This window comes from Panulirus ornatus, chromosome 13, assembly GCF_036320965.1.
Source record: "Panulirus ornatus isolate Po-2019 chromosome 13, ASM3632096v1, whole genome shotgun sequence".
NCBI classification, from domain to species: Eukaryota; Metazoa; Arthropoda; class Malacostraca; order Decapoda; family Palinuridae; genus Panulirus; species Panulirus ornatus.
In genome coordinates, this window is record NC_092236.1 from 12,268,679 (window position 1) to 12,290,596 (window position 21,918).

At 44.5% G+C, this 21,918-nt stretch overlaps 1 protein-coding gene across 4 annotated transcripts in view; it reads right to left on the bottom strand.

Annotated features, from left to right (window-relative positions):
* The window catches only part of LOC139752759 (uncharacterized), a 57,790-nt gene that overhangs the window by 35,170 nt on the left and 702 nt on the right, over positions 1-21,918 (bottom strand). For 3 of the 4 annotated variants that reach the window (XM_071668653.1, XM_071668652.1, XM_071668654.1), the window contains exon 2: positions 6,815-7,237. In XM_071668653.1, the coding sequence (XP_071524754.1) occupies positions 6,815-6,869 (55 nt within the window). In that variant the 5' untranslated portion in view covers positions 6,870-7,237. Of the gene's footprint in view, positions 1-6,814; positions 7,238-21,132; positions 21,287-21,918 lie in introns of those variants that run through there. The other variant, XM_071668655.1, reaches the window with a different exon arrangement.

Sequence of the window (21,918 nt, forward strand, 5' to 3'; positions counted from 1 at the left end):
CCAGCACCTCGGTAATGGCTCTATAAGCTGGATGCTGCACAAACGTAATCCCCAATTGCTGATCTCTCGAACACCACAGCGTCATCCATGGACCTTTGACCTGGCCCTTGAGGGTCAGGTCAAAGGTCATTCCAAAGGGTGGCATCGTTGTGCTCAAGATTTCAGTTTCTCGCTGTTGAAATGTTCTGCGCACCCAAGCACCGTACTAACTAATCCCTTCCTCAGTAGTTCATCAATACACTTCTTTCAGTTCTGGATCATTTTTCTTTCTCTTATTCATGCTTCACTTTTACCACAATCATCACTGCAGCTTCATTACGCAACCCTTCTCCTGAACAGCCTAGAGCAGACAAGTGACGGGGGGGAAAAAACACAATAACAACACCATCAACAATCCGCTTAGAAATCTTGGGAGCCATTCCAACAATTGAGTCCAGATGAGACAAAGGAGAACAATGTAAGGAGGTGCTTTTCTCTCCGTGCCACGGGATGTGACGCCACGAGGGGGAGACACTAGGCCAACACCCAGCGGTGTATAACGGAGGGTGTAGTGGATCACGGGGACTTGAGTGTCCCTTGTCTTCCTGGCCGGAGAGTGGCTATAATGGCTGGGCCGTACGTGGCCTCCTCCTCTTTTTCATCCCTGGGTTTATGGCCGACTACAGGTCACGGGGGGGTTTCAACGGCGGCGGACGGCAGACTTCCTGGACCAACGGCTCCTCCCATCCAACAACGCCGGTAGTCCACACACACACACACCAGTCAATCTCGGCCCTACCCCTTCCTCTTGCTTATGGCCCTTTACTGCCCTTACTCATCGCCATCCCCCTCTCCAGTCACTGCAAACTCTCTCAACCTGACCCCTCTCAGATCCTGTCGGCGTGGGACCGTCATAGGAGGCTTCTGTGCCCACGTCATGCAGACTTCACCGTCCAAAATGAGGAGCAGTGAAGTCGACGTGAAATGTCGATTGAAGACCCAAGGCAGCAACCGCGATCAAAGGATGCCTTGCTAGAAAAAAAAAAAAAAAAAAAACTCCTCACGGGAACCTCAGACACGCAAGCATATCATAGTAACCGGCATCGGAAGGAGGAACGGCGGCCGGAAACTGTACGTTGCAGACGATCATAGGAGTGAGTCGAGCCACACACACCATCATCACAACACCGCTGCAAGGGAGACCCCCGTAATAAAGTTCAGTCACTCCTTGAGCTATGGCTTCGCCCGTCCATCATAATCAGGTGCGTCAGAAGAACCTGGATCACAAGACTGTGACCTGGATCACAGGACTATGACCTGTATCAGAAGACGATGGACCTGGATCGCACCAAGCAGGGATAAAGAGCAGGTACAACCCCGGACCAGCACCACCGACGTCCTCCGTCCAGCCCACCCCAAGGTCCAGCACGTACGAAGCCCCATTTTGACGTAAATGAAACGGACCACAAGGTCTCCCAGCAAGGTCTGAGGGCACACAACCTGTGTGTAAATGCCCATCAAAGTGAACCTGTAAAATTCACAACACGCAGAAAACGCTCTCAAGGCAATGCAGAAGCAAAGCACAAACAAATGAGTGTCCGCGGACAAATATATACAAGGTCTCTTCTGTCGTGCACGGAGAAAAGGCCACACGGGGAGAGTCTGCAGCTCAAACTAACCCAAGGTGTGTCCGCTAGCAAAGGGCAAGTCTGAGCCCGTGTTCGCTGGAGCTGTGGCGAGTCAAAAAAGGATCTAGAATGGTTAAACCTCATGTGAGGGTGATGGCCCCTTACCCCAAAAGGAAATGTTGCTATTAACATAAATCCTATAAAAAAAAGGTATCATAAAAATTTGTGTCTCAAAAATCTCTTAACACACTATTCACCACAGTGGCAGAGACGACGCCTAACTCATGTGCAGAAAGACGCAAAACGTCCATCACCAAGTGTGGCTGGCGTCCAGACCGTCGCGTCTGAACCCCGACCCACCCACACCACTCGCCAACACCGACAGCCAGGAGGAATAACATGTCAACTGAGATCACGTTCTCCTGAGTGTTATAGTCGATAAGGTTCTGTCATCTCCCCGTTACAAGGACGTCTGCAACTTTCAAATGTACGGCAGGGAGCGCCCGTCCTAGCGGTCAAAAGGGAGGGACATCTGTGACAACAGAGATAACCGACTGAGCTTAATAATCCAGATAGGAGGAGTAGGGGATGGTGGAAGCCAGCCTAAGACATCTACACTTACTGCATTCACCCGACAGCAGTCTCTCTCTCTCTCTCTCTCTCTCTCTCTCTCTCTCTCTCTCTCTCTCTCTCTCTCTCTCTCTCTCTCTCAGAAATTTGATAAACATGACAAACGTTTTCCAGAAAGTTTAGAAACACCGAAGATTTTCCACTGGGAACATGACATCCCCCCTACAACATTGTGGTCTGGTGTAGGTTTTCCACCCTCAGGAGAGAAGAAGGCGGAACGTTATACAACAGCATGTGATCATCTCTCCTGCTGCCGAGGCCTCTCGCTCATCTGCTGCTCGACACCGTCCGGCCTCACACTCCCTGACACGCCGCAGACTACATGTCTTCTTACCCACCGGGCTACCTCACTGATATCCAATGCACGACAGAGGACCAAGCCGAGTTATTCATGATCGGCACGATGCTCACTGGGATAAACATGAGTGTCTACACCAAGACGTCCTCCTGGACAGACGTACTGGTAAAGCAGCTTGAGCATATCTGGTTGAGAGTAATGTGGGTGTTATAGCTTTATGATGGCAATAATACTGTTGCCAAGCGTATCCGGTCTTCGGGAAGGTTTCTGCCGGGGTAGAGTTTGAAATGCAGATGGAACAGAAACAACGGAGAGACGGGAAAGGGAATCGGCAGGTGGGAAATGGTGTAGACAGAGCGATATGATAAGAGCTAAATGTTCTATAATTGTCGGAGGCACGGCGGGAAGGGATGGTATGACGGAGGAAGACGCGCCTGCAGACGTAATGAGAGATCCATCCTCTGCAGGAGTGTCGGGCGGAGAAGGTTTAGATGGGCAGTGGCCACCACAACTGTGATAATAAAGGTGTCATAAGGTGTGTACCTAACCTATCCTACATACGACAGGTGTAAGAGGTTCTGACTTTAAAACGACCATAACTATGATAAGAGTGGCAAGTTCTGAATCTATTCTACCATATATATAACTTTACGTGCTAGGTTCTGAACCCATCCTATCTTACATAAGACAAGTATGGTAGGTTCTGAACCTATCCTACCTTACATAAGACAAGTATGGTAGGTTCTGAACCCATCCTACCTTACATAAGACAAGTATGGTAGGTTCTGAGCCCATCCTATCTTATATAAGACAAGTATGGTAGGTTCTGAGCCCATCCTACCTTACATAAGACACGTATGGTAGGTTCTGAACCCATCCTACCTGACGTACAACAGTTAACATATCAAAGCTTTAATAAATGAATGCAAGTTTTAAAGAAGTAGATATGAGGAAAGACATTTATATTCGATGTTCACTCTGGACTTGTTCGATGATGTAACTTAGAATAAAATACTGATGGATGTTTGTTAGAGCAGTTCAGAAGTCTGAAAGGCAGACCCAAGTCACCCTACCTGTTGGTGAACGGGATGAAGATGTTGCAGGCTTTAAATGGTACGAGGAGGCAGAACTGTTTTAAGTTCATACGGGGACACCTTACTACAGCAGGGATAAAAATGACCCAAAGAGACGAATCAAAACGAGGCATAACATCTAAAAGTGACTTCGAGTACTACCGAGACAAATTATGAACGGTATATATTGACAACAGACAACAAGAGGTCCTCCCTCTTCCTTGCCTCCCGTACAAATGTGAGGAGAGGTAACAGAAACATGTGGATGAGTGTGTGTGTGTGTGTGTGTGTGTGTGTGTGGAGTGAGCTCTTTAATACACCCGCCCGCCTCCCTCCAGTGTGGTAGGTGCCGTTGCCTGAGGGGTCCTGCTTCTCTCACCCAAAAGCAGCGCAAAATAAGGCATTGCAGAAACTACGACCGTAGCGAGGTCGTAGTTTCATCCATCTCGGTGCACAAAGACCGCGTAGCAACACACGACACGCAGCCCAGGGAAGAACCGAACGTTGTCCATACATAATTCTCGTAACAATTAGGAGCAGGATACCGTTCGAGTCAGGAGCACGACGGCGAACAACAAGGCGTGATACAAACGATGTTTCCTGCGGCTGGCACAATGTCCCAACACTACTGACGAAGGAGCTCGCTCACACACCAACGCCCTGTCCCAACACTATCTTCACCTCAACTGAGGCAAGGAAAGAAAGAGTATCAGCTTCTCTGGGTAGGTTTTGTCTTGCAGGCCTCCACACCTCTAGGGGTGTAAAGCATGGTACCGTCGTGGGGCAAGACTGTTATATCAATGTGCTTAAAGGGTCGTTCCATCGTGCCAAGAGATCTTGCCGCTGTGACCAAAGCTGCCAATGACTCCGAAACACGCAGACTTCCCTCTAGCGGCGAACCGTGGTACCACCAGTCGCTCCACACGTAATACAACGCTTACAACACACAGCAGATCTTCCATGTTACTTTCACTGTACAGTAGAAGGTTTGGTGCCGTTCCCACTGCGCCGCCAGCAAACGCGCTAGCCCCCGCCATCCCCTAAAAGCTGTAACTCTGCATTAACCACCGCAGTATATAGTCCAGCACCACTTGCTGTAATAACCACCAGCCACTTGTACGAACCCTGGGTTACAGCAACTGGCCGGGACGCCTGTGTCTGTGTGTGTGTGTGTGTGTCCGGCGTTGCAGTGGAATGAAGACCACGGAATACAGCACTCGTTAATTGGACATAAAAACCGGTTACATTATCAAGACGCCCAGGGCCAGGTGGACGATCCATGTCGAGTTAACCTCGCTAATGACAATGATGGCGTTGTGGACGGACCAGAGTCATGACACGGTGAGGAGCCGGAGACAGTGAGAGAGAGAGAGAGAGAGAGATGACAGTAGATGGTATACGAGACAGGGGTCTCACGTAGACCGTCAAAAATGGCCTGATACCAGGAGACATTTCCCACACACACAAGAGAATAATCCTCTGTCTATCGTGGCAATGGTCCCACGAAGGATTCACGATCACGTAGCGGGTAGACATATGAACGAGTCTTACACTCGCAAAAATATTAAGGGGATAAAAGCCGATGATTACATCGTCCATCAATATCTTTTTCCCCATAACGACGTACGACGAGGGAAGCTAAAAACCTCTCGAGGAACGGAGGACCTGGACAGTACGTGGTCACCATGACTAACAACAAACAGGTCCATTAAAACTCTCGAGCACGACGGTACGACCCTCGGGTATGAGAGCCTGAACTCTGACCTGGGTCTCATGGGTCATGCCAAAGGCTCGGCCAGCATACCATCGTACTCGACGGGGGTCACTGACCTAAAACTACCTGATGACTGGGGAACACTGACCAGTATTGTAACGAGTATCGGTTGTATTCTCTACATGTTCCTCTTTACGACCTTCCCTCCCACCCCTTCGGCATCCTCCCTTCATATCCCTCACCCCCAAAAACAATTTGCTTAAATGGATATTAACTATGAAATAAGATAAAGAGGACAGTGCTTTAATCCATTCGTGTTATTTCATATTGAACCTGTGCGGGGAGGGAGTTCTACACTCGTGGGGCCTCATCTATCTGGTTTAGCCATGTCCTAAGTCATCTTATGCCATTTATCTACCACACTTATACTATAGATATAAAAGAAGTAGTTCTTTATATCTCTTTTTCATAATATTTTCTTGCTTAATTCCATGTTGCGTCCTCTGGTTGCTCTATCGTGTGTGTGTGTGTGTGTGTGTGTGTGTGTGTGTGTGAATATGACTTGGCTCTGCTGAAATCAACGGCAAACACACACACAAACGTCAGTACTGATCAAAATAACCCACCTCCACAGCAACCTGTTAATCACCGTTGGAGCCAACGTGTAAATTATTCACCCAAATATAAAATGTATGTCGGGCCGGAGTGTTGCTGATGGAAAACATGGCCCGGAGATATCCACTGTATATATATATATATATATATATATATATATATATATATATATATATATATATAATATATATAAGCCATTAGAATAAACCCCTCGTCCCTTGGCGAGTGTTACCAACGGATCCATCTGCCTCAGTCCACAACCAACATACGTCCAAAAAATTAGTCGTCAAATTAGACGCTTCAACTTTTGGACTATTATTGGGCTTTCCGAAGATCGAGTGCAGTACATATTTGTGACTTAGAAGATCCCCGTGATTGTGAAAATTATACTGCTTACGACCCGATCTATCAGAATACTGAGCTGCTTGTGATGGGGGAGGGAGTCGAGTGCTCTTGCGGGGGTAGGAGCCTCTTAACACAGCCACCAGCGAGGTGGTGTCATGCTGCAGCAAAACACAGTGACTCGCTCCGAGCCGAGCGGGACGTGGCCAGGCATTAGCCCAAGGGAAAATGACCCGGGGCCGTCCTGGGGAAAGCCTGAGCCTCCCTACCTTGACGGGAAGCGCGGCACTACGTGAAGTCCACTTCACCTGGGTGTGAGGGACGTTAACGCCAGGGAGTGAGAAGAGTCGACCTACCTACCCGGGAGGAAGAGCGCGAACATTAACAACGGGGGAGGTGGCTTACCCAAGCGTGAGGTTGGGTTTTGGGGTTTATAAAACACAGGTGAGTTAGCTTACCTGGGAATGATGGAGTGAGGCACCTGTACGTGGGAGGTGGTTTGATGCACCGAGGCGGCAAGCGAGCGTGGACCTACCTGGGCTGGGGGACAGCGTTGCCAGGAGACACAGCAGTAGGGCGGGGGCCACCATGGTTCCGCTGTTGCACTGCTCCTCCTCCTCCTCCTCCTCCTCTTCTCCTTCTTGTATAATTCACCTCGTTCAGTGATCACTCATGAACTGATCCTATTCAATCGTCCCTCACTAACTCAAAAGCTCCTATTTTGTCGTCCTTCACTCATTTAATAGTCCTATTCAGTCGTCCCGAACTCTAGAACGACGTGTCGTCACTGACGTGGCACGTTCCACCCTGGCCACAACAGTACCTGTGTTCCACGTAGCACTATCAATGATGGTGTTCTACTGCCTTTACTCGTCCCACCTCATTTCTTGACGCTAAGAGATACTTCAGGGACTCATCATCACGCGGGTCCCCATCTCTCGTTACATTCTCTCGCATCCTGAAAGAAAAAGTCATAATATATTCATCTGAGACAGGCTGGAAAATACTGAGTGTGTTATAAACCTTCAGCACAAGGAAAAAAAAAAAATCTACTTATGAATCTTATGTCTGCCGGGTTCCAACATTTTCATCGTAGGCAGAGTGTGTCAAGGTAAAATTTAACATATAGCTACAATCTACCCACCCATGATATCCATGAAAACACCCCTGCACACCAACAACCCATGCCCATTTCCCACACTTATATAAAAGTGCTTCTAACATCTTCGCTCTACACGCCAAATTTGATTCGTCAGGAGACACCAATGGCCAACAGGGGGCACGAACGTCTCTTGGCCATAAAATTACCCTTGATACTCTCCATGCAAGGTCAACTTTCCATACGTAGGTCACATACGGTCGGAAGTCTAGGGAGGAGGATATCTGTCTGTGACAGACCGTCTGGTAAATAATGTTTGGTCACATTTCAGGAATGTTACGTCGCTCAAGTCGTTGGACTGACGTACGACAAATGGAAAGACAGAGAGGCCAAGCCCCGCCAGCACACGGGAAGAGAAGGACGATATGAGAGAGAGAGAGAGAGAGAGAGAGAGAGAGAGAGAGAGAGAGAGAGAGAGAGAGAGAGAGAGAGAGAGAGAGAGAGAGAAGGGGCCGCAGGATGAGGCGACCACATCATGAGGGGGTTTATGGGACCCTGGTGCCTACTAATGGGTGAGCTGTTTTTACCCCATTATTAGCAGGCTCGGGTGATGAGAGGACGACGGACTCCAGGGGATGGGGAAACGAAGGCGACGTGAAGGATGAGAGAAAATGTGATGATGGTGAGGGGGAGTGTAAAAGAGGACGAAGTAATGAGAAATAATGACAAGATCTTCCTTTCTGCGTCCGAGGGCTTTAGCCACAGGCTAAAAGTTTCTCATCAAGGCCAAAGCCCATATGTGACATATAAAGAAGAGTTAGGTAAAGAGAGAAAAAGAGGGAAAAAAATCTAAATCATTCAAAGTCAGGTTGTAGCTGAGGGGAAGAAAAAACATGAGGAAGTACCTAGGAAATATAAGGGAAATAAATATGTGAAGATCGAATCAGTATGTGATGAGAGTCAAGGATCGGAAGTGAAATTACACTTGAACAAAACAGGTAGCAGATCTACAAGGGCGAAGAAGTAGAGTAAGTTCCCCCTTCCCCGTCAAAGGATCATGCACAGCCAGGAACAAGGTTTGCGTAACTGCTCTCATGACACACAGCCCGACAAGGCCAACCAGACCAACAACATGATAAGAATAACAAAAGGCAGGATCAGAATACCTCAGGACGTGGCAAGGTTAGCCCGCCCCTGCAGCGGTGCAACGGGTTTCAAGCTGGGCACTTCATTTACAGGGGAAAAAAAAAAAAAAAAAAAAAAAAAAAAAAAAAAAAAAAAAAACGGGGGCTCCACGAGTGTGTAAATTTCCCTCTTCCTGTAAGTACTGGATTTCACACTGATTAATCGACCACTCTCACTGATAAAAGTTCCCTCAAGTGGAAACTTGCGGATTCAAGTTTCTACAGTGTATGCATACAAACACTTTTTAACCGAGCACATCACTAGAGTGAAGCCACGAAAAGGACCACAACAATATTTTCCTGTTTGTATTCCACTGTGTCTCACTGTAAGGTCAGAAGCGACGGCTTGTCATCAAGGCTGGATTACCCTTTGCATGCTGAAGCTCTGAATTTGTATATATATATTTATATATATATATATATATATATATATATATATATATATATATATATATATATATATATACATTTATGCAGCGCAGCTCCACATAAGAGAAAGCAATCACGTTGGCCTCCAGATGTTATGTATAATGAAATAGACGGGCCTTAAGAAGAGGATCACAAACTCATATTAATAAGAGAGGAATGCACAGAGATGGAGCAGACAGTGAACTGACCCACCAGTCTCAGAGACACACAGACTGGTGTTACATAAAGACTGTGTGAAATACACAACTGAAGAGTGGAGGACGGTAAGCACTGACAGGATGAGAACGAAGGTGTGAAAATGGTTACTAAGACAATGAATAAATAAAAACATGGCTAAATTTTAGATTGAAAAAATAAATATACAATGGAATAAGGTAGAAGGCACGAGCCAGCCAGCCTCTGCAAAGTACAATAAATCCAGGACTCACTACATCAAAGCAGAAGCAAACGAACTGTGAAAGAAATGCCATGAAAAAAAAAAAGAATTCATCTCCCTAACATAAATATAACAGAATAAACATAAATTACAATTACAACGAAATGCATTGTACAATGTACTGATTCATCAGTACATTGCACAAACTTTAGCCTTCACACCTTTACAATATTTTTTTTTCATGTGTATACAAAAGCACTGAATTATAAAAGAGACAATCGCTGAAATAACGATGAAAAAAAAAATCTTAATGTAAAGAATAGAAAATTCGACGGCGGCTACCAAATGTAAATCGTTTCCAGAATTTAACTTGCGAATCTAATTCAAATTGTCAGCGGTGGTGCGTGAGGTGCGACAGTTCTTGCCCAGCCCAAGCCCTACTTTTAATAATCTTTCTGACAACATTACAAAACTACCATTACAGTAGTTACAAATACAAATCTTTTTATCTCGAACTGTTGTGAAGAATCAGTACATCTATTTTAATATGCAAGTATGCAATCTATCTCTAAATTTCATTTACCTTTCTGGGATCATTCGAATGTCTTTTTACTTCCCTTTAGGATCAAGTCAAAGGCCAAGCCATCATACCTAAATGTCGCACTGTTGTGTTCCAGGGACGTAACTTCGTGCTCATGGGTCGTTCCGTCGCGTACTGGGGGTCGTGAAATCGTACCCTACTGTGTTCACTGAGCGTACTGTCGTGATCAGGGGGTCGTAATGCCGTGCTTAAAAGTCGTACCATCGCGGTTATGGGTCGTACGGTCGTGCTTAAGAGGTTTTAAGAAATAACGACACGGGATTCGAAAGCTTTTCCCGTACATTTCGCTGATGATCCATCACTTATCTTCACGGAAAAGGCATATGAAACCTCTCCTTCCGAATTTTCCACAAACCCTCACTACAAATCAGAGAGAAAGACTCGAACACAACAATGCCAGCACAAGTTGTTGTACACAACAAATATTCTAGAAAATTATGAAACAAAAAAACAAAAAAATAATGACTAATGAAACTAATGAAATATCAATAAAAAAAAACAACTAAACTTCTATATATCATGAGGAAATGACACACTGACCATCATCCTACCTTAATACGCACGTCCGGGTACAGCTCCCGGAAAACATCGATTTATACATAACATATACACCCAAGCTAAATGGCGGGTGGCAAATACAGGCTCTTACTTCAGCCACCAAATAATCATCAGGTACAGAATTTCAACCTCCAACGACTGCGTGCAAAGGAGGGAGTCTTAAGCAGCACCTAAGGAACAGACTCCAGGATGAAGTTGGATGACTGTGGTGGGAGCGGAGTCAAAACTACGCCCGGCTTAAGACGGTTGTGTCCGTTAGGGAACGCCCGCAATACAGTACTCGCGCTGCAGGGGCTGCCACCGTCCTTATATCTTCATATATATATATATATATATATATATATATATATATATATATATATATCATCAGAAAGAACGCTACTTTTGGCAATATTGTATAATAAATATGACACGACTAAAGCCCGAAGCAGTTTTAAGTACGGTATGACAAAACATAAGAGGCGGGGTCTCCGAAGCCTACCTCACAGTGGTCAGCTAAACCGAGAAACCTGAATCAATCTCCCTTCGAATAACTACAACTGTTTAGCACGTTTATGATTCCATGATATGCACAACCCTCGTACAGTCGATGCACTTGCCTCATAGGCGAAAGGGGATCGAGTCTCTCTCCCGTACGGATCGAAAACCTTGACCTAGTCTTTTTTTCATAATGACTGCCGGGCTGTTGTACGTACTCTGGGTCCTTTTCCTTAAGGTATGAGACTCTGAACTAAGTTGATAAAGGATATCAAGTCATGAGCACCAGAGCACTACCTATCTTCCAAGAGCCATATCACACAAGACTTACTTTACTGAGAGAGACTGAACAAGTTGCTCCACAGCCTACTGGCTGCAACTAATGCACCTCAATGGACAGCCAAGAGTAAAACTTGTTCTACGATATATATCTTTAGCATATATATATATATATATATATATATATATATATATATATATATATATATCCCTGGGCGAGACTTTCTTGATTTTCACCACAGTTTGAATGAATCACATTAATTATTGTTCTGTAGTGTGTGTATGTGGTGTGTGTGTGTGTGTGTGTGTGTGCTAGTTTTAACAAAATCACAGTTCATATATCATCCCTCCCTCTACTGACACAACTATGGTCATACCGCATAAGAAAAAAAATATATATCAACCCCACGTTTAAACGTCGCATTTCAATTTCTACCCCACAGTACAACCACTACTCAACTTCAAGGACAAACGTAACGCCATATACATACTGAATCCTTTCTCTGCAAAAACCTGCCACACTTTGCTACGAGTTCATCACCAATGCACCACATCTTCCACAGTCATACGGAGCTGACGTTCGACCCCATGATACATCAAGGGAAAACTCTACACCAAATACGTACTTTGGGGACCTACGCACACTACACGGCTGGTGGAAAGTCTGGGGGAGAAAGCTGCTCGGAGCGGAGGGCCTGGCTGGCCCAGACGACGGAGGAGCATTAAGCAACCCACTAGATTACACGCGCTCCTCCCCGCGGCCAGTGTGAACCCCCTAATCCTATGTAAGCGAAGTGTAGCAATAGTCGACACTGTTTTAGGGAGTTTGCTATTCGAGACCATTGTGGACTCAAAGAATTGACCCACCTCTTGAGCACGATGGTACAACACTTTTGTACACGATAGCACGACCCATGGATATGACGATATGACGCTTAAGGGTTAGATCAAAGGCCTGGATATCACACCCAAGGGTCGTACCGTCGTGCTCCAGGATGATAAAGTCGTGATCAATGGGCTACGACAGGAAGCAGAAAGTACACTACTCTCGTCTTCGCACACTTCGGGTAGAAAGAACCAGGCACACTCATGTCCACAGCAATGACACCAGTCACCTCTCGAAGACTTTGAATATAAGAAGACTTTTAAATGAAGGTCAGTTGGTGGGCTAATGCTTAGTTTTAGACTTAACTGATGAGGTCACTAAGGGCGTCAAGTTACATCCACCAACAGTAAAATCTTTGACCACCTTCATCAGTTGTTAAGGATAATTCTACGACCACATGCAATCTCACTATGCGCGTGTCCTTTGCATGAGTGAAGCTACGATCAGGGAAACATTACTGCAGTCAGGGAACTTTTGTATGGGTCATCAGGCAGTTGCCTTAGCCAACCCAGGGTCGGCCAAAGCTCACAAACCCTCCACTGACCAACAGAAAAAGCAGTCAATGTCTTAAGAGTCAAAAAATTGAATACTCGCAAATCAAGTCATAATGCCATATGTCAGCTATCAACGTTGACCTTAATAGAAATATACACATATACTGTTAATTCTCTAACGCACGTCAATACACCGCAGCCCGAAGCAGAGTGATGCCACACAGAGAAAGTGGAATAATATGAAGCGAAAAAAAACAGCACATTTCTGAAAAAAAGGGACAAATAAAAGCATATCTAGTAACCCACAAATACACATAAATAAACACACGTAAACAAACGCACCCATTATGGTATACACAAAGTGAGGAACCTATGTATACAGAAAACATACAAAGTTTAGCAGTTGTTTGAGAGAGAAATCAAGAGACGGGGTCCCCCATAAGCGTATGACTCCCTTCACGCATAGTACCCGGTAACAAAGACGTATACACACACACACACACACACACACTCACACACACACACACACACGGAATGGAAAACACATTGAATTTTCATTTCTGAAGTGTGTCGAGCGGAATTTTCCGCACACAAGCGCAGAGAGAGAGAGAGAGAGAGAGAGAGAGAGAGAGAGAGAGAGAGAGAGAGAGAGAGAGAGAGAGAGAGAGAGAGAGAGAGAGGAATCCCCGCCGGCTGTGGAAGGTCATGGCAGCCAGCGAGGGCCGCGTGGCACACTTTCACTCATCTCACGTGAACCCTCTATCCACAGCCTGACCACTAGGGGAACGTGGGCTGAAGCTTTATTGACATACCGACAGTCTAGCCCAGCCCCAAGCCTTCACCCGACGAGCGCATTTCCAAGCGACGGTTTGGGAATGGTACCGGGTGGGGAAAAAAAAAAAAAAAAAGACTCAATACGCCTGGTGACCTAGGCAAGGTGGTGGAGAGCTTCTATGATTCACGGGAACATGCAAAGCGCCTAAGTGTGACGCGATATAGTCGAAGGCGAGTTAAGCTGCTTGCCACTTGAGATGAGACTCTCTTTACAATTGGTATTTTCTCTACGTGAAAACACCGCAGTGATGATACTCAGTACTGGAAACGTTACATGGCCAGTGGCTCATTACTTTTTTTTTTGCAAGCCAATTAAAGGTGGATCTAGAGAGGGAGTTTTAAACTTAATTAAACCTCCGTATCTATACAGGGTATATGCATGGCCAGCAGTAAACCTAACGTTGGCTATCTGTATCGCCAGTTATTGTTAAATTCCGCACTGACCCTTCCCAATAAGGAAGTTTGACAAAACTTTAAATTAACTGAAACCTAACTCAATTCTTGGATTTGTTCGATAAGAGACCGACAGTATCTTTAAAGTAATAATAATAATAATAATAATAATAATGATAATAATAATAATAATAATAATAAAAAAATATTAAAATAATAATAATAATAATAATAATAATAATAATAATATTGATAATAATAATAATCATTTTTTTTTTTTTTTTTTTTTATACTTTGTCGCTGTCTCCCGCGTTTGCGAGGTAGCGCAAGGAAACAGACGAAAGAAATGGCCCAACCCCCCCCATACACACGTCCACACACACAAATATACATACCTACACAGCTTTCCATGGTTTACCCCGGACGCTTCACATGCCTTGATTCAATCCACTGACAGCACGTCAACCCCTGTATACCACATCGCTCCAATTCACTCTATTCCTTGCCCTCCTTTCACCCTCCTGCATGTTCAGGCCCCGATCACACAAAATCTTTTTCACTCCATCTTTCCACCTCCAATTTGGTCTCCCTCTTCTCCTCGTTCCCTCCACCTCCGACACATATATCCTCTTGGTCAATCTTTCCTCACTCATTCTCTCCATGTGCCCAAACCATTTTAAAACACCCTCTTCTGCTCTCTCAACCACGCTCTTTTTATTTCCACACATCTCTCTTACCCTTACGTTACTTACTCGATCAAACCACCTCACACCACACATTGTCCTCAAACATCTCATTTCCAGCACATCCATCCTCCTGCGCACAACTCTATCCATAGCCCACGCCTCGCAACCATACAACATTGTTGGAACTACTATTCCTTCAAACATACCCATTTTTGCTTTCCGGGATAATGTTCTCGACTTCCACACATTTTTCAAGGCTCCCAAAATTTTCGCCCCCTCCCCCACCCTATGATCCACTTCCGCTTCCATGGTTCCATCCGTTGACAGATCCACTCCCAGATATCTAAAACACTTCACTTCCTCCAGTTTTTCACCATTCAAACTCACCTCCCAATTGACTTGACCCTCAACCCTACTGTACCTAATAACCTTGCTCTTATTCACATTTACTCTTAACTTTCTTCTTCCACACACTTTACCAAACTCCGTCACCAGCTTCTGCAGTTTCTCACATGAATCCGCCACCAGCGCTGTATCATCAGCGAACAACAACTGACTCACTTCCCAAGCTCTCTCATCCCCAACAGACTTCATACTTGCCCCTCTTTCCAAGACTCTTGCATTTACCTCCCTAACAACCCCATCCATAAACAAATTAAACAACCATGGAGACATCACACACCCCTGCCGCAAACCTACATTCACTGAGAACCAATCACTTTCCTCTCTTCCTACACGTACACATGCCTTACATCCTCGATAAAAACTTTTCACTGCTTCTAACAACTTGCCTCCCACACCATATATTCTTAATACCTTCCACAGAGCATCTCTATCAACTCTATCATATGCCTTCTCCAGATCCATAAATGCTACATACAAATCCATTTGCTTTTCTAAGTATTTCTCACATACATTCTTCAAAGCAAACACCTGATCCACACATCCTCTACCACTTCTGAAACCACACTGCTCTTCCCCAATCTGATGCTCTGTACATGCCTTCACCCTCTCAATCAATACCCTCCCATATAATTTACCAGGAATACTCAACAAACTTATACCTCTGTAATTTGAGCACTCACTCTTATCCCCTTTGCCTTTGTACAATGGCACTATGCACGCATTCCGCCAATCCTCAGGCACCTCACCATGAGTCATACATACATTAAATAACCTTACCAACCAGTCAACAATACAGTCACCCCCTTTTTTTAATAAATTCCACAGCAATACCATCCAAACCTGCTGCCTTGCCGGCTTTCATCTTCCGCAAAGCTTTTACTACCTCTTCTCTGTTTACCAAATCATTTTCCCTAACCCTCTCACTTTGCACACCACCTCGACCCAAACACCCTATATCTGCCACTCTGTCATCAGACACATTCAACAAACCTTCAAAATACTCATTCCATCTCCTTCTCACATCACCACTACTTGTTATCACCTCCCCATTTGCGCCCTTCACTGAAGTTCCCATTTGCTCCCTTGTCTTACGCACCCTATTTACCTCCTTCCAGAACATCTTTTTATTCTCCCTAAAATTTACTGATAGTCTCTCACCCCAACTCTCATTTGCCCTTTTTTTCACCTCTTGCACCTTTCTCTTGACCTCCTGTCTCTTTCTTTTATACTTCTCCCACTCAATTGCATTTTTTCCCTGCAAAAATCGTCCAAATGTCTCTCTCTTCTCTTTCACTAATACTCTTACTTCTTCATCCCACCACTCACTACCCTTTCTAAACAGCCCACCTCCCACTCTTCTCATGCCACAAGCATCTTTTGCGCAATCCATCACTGATTCCCTAAATATTTAACATCCCATTCCTCCCCCACTCCCCTTACTTCCATTGTTCTCACCTTTTTCCATTCTGTACATAGTCTCTCCTGATACTTCTTCACACAGGTCTCCTTCCCAAGCTCACTTACTCTCACCACCTTCTTCACCCCAACATTCACTCTTCTTTTCTGAAAACCCATACTAATCTTCACCTTAGCCTCCACAAGATAATGATCAGACATCCCTCCAGTTGCACCTCTCAGCACATTGACATCCAAAAGTCTCTCTTTCGCACGCCTGTCAATTAACACGTAATCCAATAATGCTCTCTGGCCATCTCTCCTACTTACATAAGTATACTTATGTATATCTCGCTTTTTAAACCAGGTATTCCCAATCATCAGTCCTTTTTCAGCACATAAATCTACAAGCTCTTCACCATTTCCATTTACAACACTGAACACCCCATGCATACCAATTATTCCCTCAACTGCCACATTACTCACCTTTGCATTCAAATCACCCATCACTATAACCCGGTCTCGTGCATCAAAACCGCTAACACACTCATTTAGCTGCTCCCAAAACACTTGCCTCTCATGATCTTTCTTCTCATGCCCAGGTGCATATGCACCAATAATCACCCACCTCTCTCCATCAACTTTCAATTTTACCCATATTAATCGAGAATTTACTTTCTTACATTCTATCACATACTCCCACAACTCCTGTTTCAGGAGTATTGCTACTCCTTCCCTTGCTCTTGTCCTCTCACTAACCCCTGACTTCACTCCCCAGACATTTCCAAACCACTCTTCCCCTTTACCCTTGAGCTTCGTTTCACTCAGAGCCAAAACATCCAGGTTCCTTTCCTCAAACATACTACCTATCTCTCCTTTTTTCACATCTTGGTTACATCCACACACATTTAGGCACCCCACTCTGAGCCTTCGAGGAGGATGAGCACTCCCCGCGTGACTCCTTCTTCTGTTTCCCATTTTAGAAAGTTAATACAAGGAGGGGAGGATTTCCGGCCCCCCGCTCCCGTCCCCTCTAGTCGCTTTCTACGACACGCGAGGAATACGTGGGAAGTATTCTTTCACCCCTATCCCCAGGGATAATATACATATATATATACACACACACACACACACACACACACACACACACATACATATATATACATATGAAAAATAATAATAATCATATCGCCTTTATTACATTTATAATTAAGCACCATCATTCCAGTATCACACCAGCTTTATATGGCTATACTGTACGGAGAATATAAGATGCAAGGTGAGGTCTGAAGACGTGTTATGGGCTCAACTGGAAGCAATGACACGCTTTACCAGAGTGCACATATGCCTGCTGGTTCATCATAATTCTCCCCAACACTGTTTATAGAATATCAAGGACAGTGGCTGAAATTCCCTGACGCTTATGCTTCAAGCTGTGATGTTCTCATATATATATATATATATATATATATATATATATATATATATATATATATATATATCACATAATGCTCTACATCAGCAAGGATTCGAACCCCGCACTATTTGAGACTGTGTATTTTCGCATTTTATATGTCTATGTATCAATCAATTTTTGTGCAATGTCATGAAACGAAAGCAAGCACAGTACACATCAGACGAGGACAAAGAGGAAAAAATGCACATCAAATACCTACAGAACCAAAGGCGATACAGTGAAGAAACGAGGCGGTCTTCCATCTCGCCCTCCAGAACACTGTTCACTCTTAAACATGATATAACAACAAACTCGGAGACTCGCTACAGCCACCAATATCCTAAAATAACGATGCGACCAGTTTTCCCACTCTCCCTTGCATAAGCTAAGACATGCCCCTCCCCGTCCGTGCACTGCAAAAAATATGCGCGTCGGGGATGATGGTAGGAAGCCAGCGTAAACAAAGAGCCGTGCCGTTGGGTCCAAGCTCAAGGTTACCCCATCGTAACGCTGAGAGTAACAGGAAGGTCTAGCGGGGGAAGGGAGGGACCAGACGAGGGAGTGGGTGGTAGTATGGGACGGGATGGGGTAGGTCTGAGTTGCCTGGGGACAGGAAGTTTGGGGAGGGATGGAGGGGGGGGATTACAGTCACAGAAAACGGGGGTAGAAGTGGGGCATTGATGATAATGCGTCAACAACTGTATATGTTATGAGCACCCACGTGAATCAATGGTCAATTAATCAGTGACTGTCATTCACTACATTACATTCTATCGCCACGACTGTTCATTTGAACACTTCATACAATACCACTGTCTGGAACTGTGCCATTAACAGCTGCCCTGAAACAGAGTATATTGCACCTTACACCACCACCACCACTACTACTACTACTGCAACAATGCCACTAGCATTACCACGGCAGGCAGTGTCAACTACCACTGTTAACCATACCCCACTACGACGAACACGACCATTAGCGAGGGTGTTAAGGACAAGATGACCCATTAGTCGTCAAGTTAATGACGAGAAGTAATTAAGTTTTGCTTTCATTACGGGTACGGTAATTGAGGTGCAATTTTTCCCCACACAGCAAGACGGTACGACCCCTTGAATATGATGGCGTTACCTTTGAACTGACCCCTCAGGATCAGGTAAGACTTGTTGTACCGCTGTGCTCAAACGATGACAGAAGATACTTTACAGAAGTTTAAGGAAACTGTCTAAATGTACTTTAATTTATAGTAATGGGATATAAGAGGCGTGTTTTTGCGAGCGTGATGTTAGTGTGGTAAAGTGACACAGGACGGGAGGTAGTCAAGCTCATACAGGAAGACGGTGTCAGGCTGGCGTGATGGTGGCCAGGCTGCCACACCACACACACCTGCAGATATAATAACGCAAATGAGGGTAATCAGGGTCGTCGACGCGTGCGGACGTTTGTGTATCCCCCAACCCCCTGCTAGGGGTCCGAGTTCATGAACCCCCTCACCCAAACACACACACACCAACCTCCGACAGAACCAAACGCAAGTCTCTCATGTCGCCTTCTGCACCACCACATACCAGGAACTGTCCTCATGACCATCTTCCCAAACAGTGCCCATGGCCCTTCGTATCACTGCATAGTATACATTTAAGGGAAGGGGACCTTCCTCCGGTTAACGTATCTACATGGTATTCGCACATACAGGCCACATCTGGAAACGCATATCTATTTACTCATCCCAATCTACATACCTCTGAGTCTGGTACCGTTATCAATAATGTATTACATCTGACTGAGGTACAATCCCTTCTCACACTCTCTAGTACTGACGCTCTTAATTCTACTACACAATTATTTGCCTGTCATATCCCTGATATTGGTAATCTCATATTCCCTCCACGCCTGATTTGGTACTCTCCTTTCCATCATGTTTCCTTCAAATCTTAAAAATACACAGTTTTCGTCCTCTTCGTTCTCAAACTCCTGATTCTGTACTTCAGTAATGACTCGGTGACCTTCACCTTGACGACTTGACTATGGCAGTCTGGTAGCGAGTAGTTTAATAGCGTCGGCAATCTTGATCTTAATCCTCTTTCTCCTAAACCTAGTGCACCACTTTCTCGCAAGGTTAACTCCGGTACCGTTGATCTCATAATCCTGATCGTTTCAAAGGTCTCCTTTACTCAAGTACTGTTACTCTTGGCTTCTATCCTCTCCTTAACTCTGGTGTTCTTAACACATTCTCTTTTTTTGTGTTCTTTACCATCAACTTTATCTTGTCACTTTCCAATCTGGCAGGTAGATATCATTCCTGCTACTGTGGACCAGAATACACCGAATCTTTCGTACTAAGCATTCCAATTTCAATCATCCCTGACCATGGCATTTAGGTATCGGGTTAAAAGTCACGGCGAACTTTAAAACCTGATCTCTACTGCAATAAAAAGCTGTATGTACAAATATGACAACGTCTGTTTGCAGTAAACACAAACTTATGCTTTAAAGAACTAATCCCTGAAAATAATCTCTACACGCAATATCATTTCAAACTTTATTATAACAGGACAATAGACAATAGACAAAAAACAGTCCATTCTTAGTGAGGACCTCACTCCAAGGGAGTCCATCATTTCCCTGCTCCTGTTGGGAAAGCAATCTCGAAGCTAACACAGAAGTACCATTAACTAAAAAAAGAAAAAAGTGCATTCTCCAAGGATTACCACTCAGTTACAACATTCTGTGTTACCATAGTTACCACATAACAGCTTATACAAAACATACTAAAAACCTTTTCTATCAAACTCCTTAGTCCGCCCACAGGACCCTTAGGAATGAGGGCTTGGCCTCTAAATCTTACCTGATCCTTAAGAGTCAGGCCAAAGGTTGCATCATAATAATTCAATGGCCTTACCGTTATGCTTCAGAGGTTAAAGCTGATGTCGAGAGATTTCTATGACTCTTCACACACACCCCCAACCCCCCACCTAACATAGCTGGCTCCATCAGACGAATACATTGATATATAAAGTTTGGGGAGAACCCCAATTACCTGGCAGCAACACTTGAATAAACTCATATATAAAGTATGTAGATAACCCCAGAATACCTGCCTATAACACATACAATAAACATATATGAAGTATGGGGACGACCCCAAAATATATACCTGGATATAACACATGAAAAAAACTGATGTATAAAGTATGAAGATAGCCCTAGTATACTTGGCTATAACACATGAATAAACTGATGTATATTGTATGGTGACAACTCCAATATACCTGGCTACAACACATGAATAAAATGATGTACAAAAAGGAATGGTCACGACTGATCCTCCTGGTCTCTCTGCCTTGGTGATCCGTCCTCACGCCTGTGGTCTGACAGCGATAATCCTTTCTGTTTCATGGATGTCCATCTTGTCTTACTGCCTTTGATATCTCTGATGTCAACATCAGTTCCAGCACCTGTAGCTCTACGACTTCTTAACCCTGGCACTCGTAGCTGAAGCCCTGTTGATCCTTGCACCACTAGTAACAATTTCAGTATTCTACGAATTCGTGTTTTGGTCCATCTGTGGGTTTGGTCTCGACGTGCACGGAATTCGTTTCTGATACTGTCATCTCTGGCACTACTTTACCTCTTGCCTAACCATGGGAATCGGAATTCTACCCAAACAACCCCTTCCCTCCATTCAACACTCCTTTTTATAACACTACTGTCTCTCGTGTTCCTATCTGAGACCTTTGCAACATTCGCTCAAATAATACTGAACCTTTTAAGTTAGGCAATAGTGTTTTTAGTTAGTTATTTTTCCTTTCTTTTGCCACTAACTTTACAGTTCACATGATTAACGTCCCTATATGGACCTTTTTCAATATGTTTTACACGTAATTCTACTGCCCTTACCTTTCACTCTTGGCTTACTCCCCACCCCATGTACAAAAACAGATAGACGGAAAGTGAAGTACACTTTCTCTTACGTTCAGACACGTGCACATATACGTAAACAAACGCGCAAAATTAAGCAAAAACACATAGCATACACACAAACCCTGACGTAAACAAACACACAGACACACTATCAAGGTACCAGAA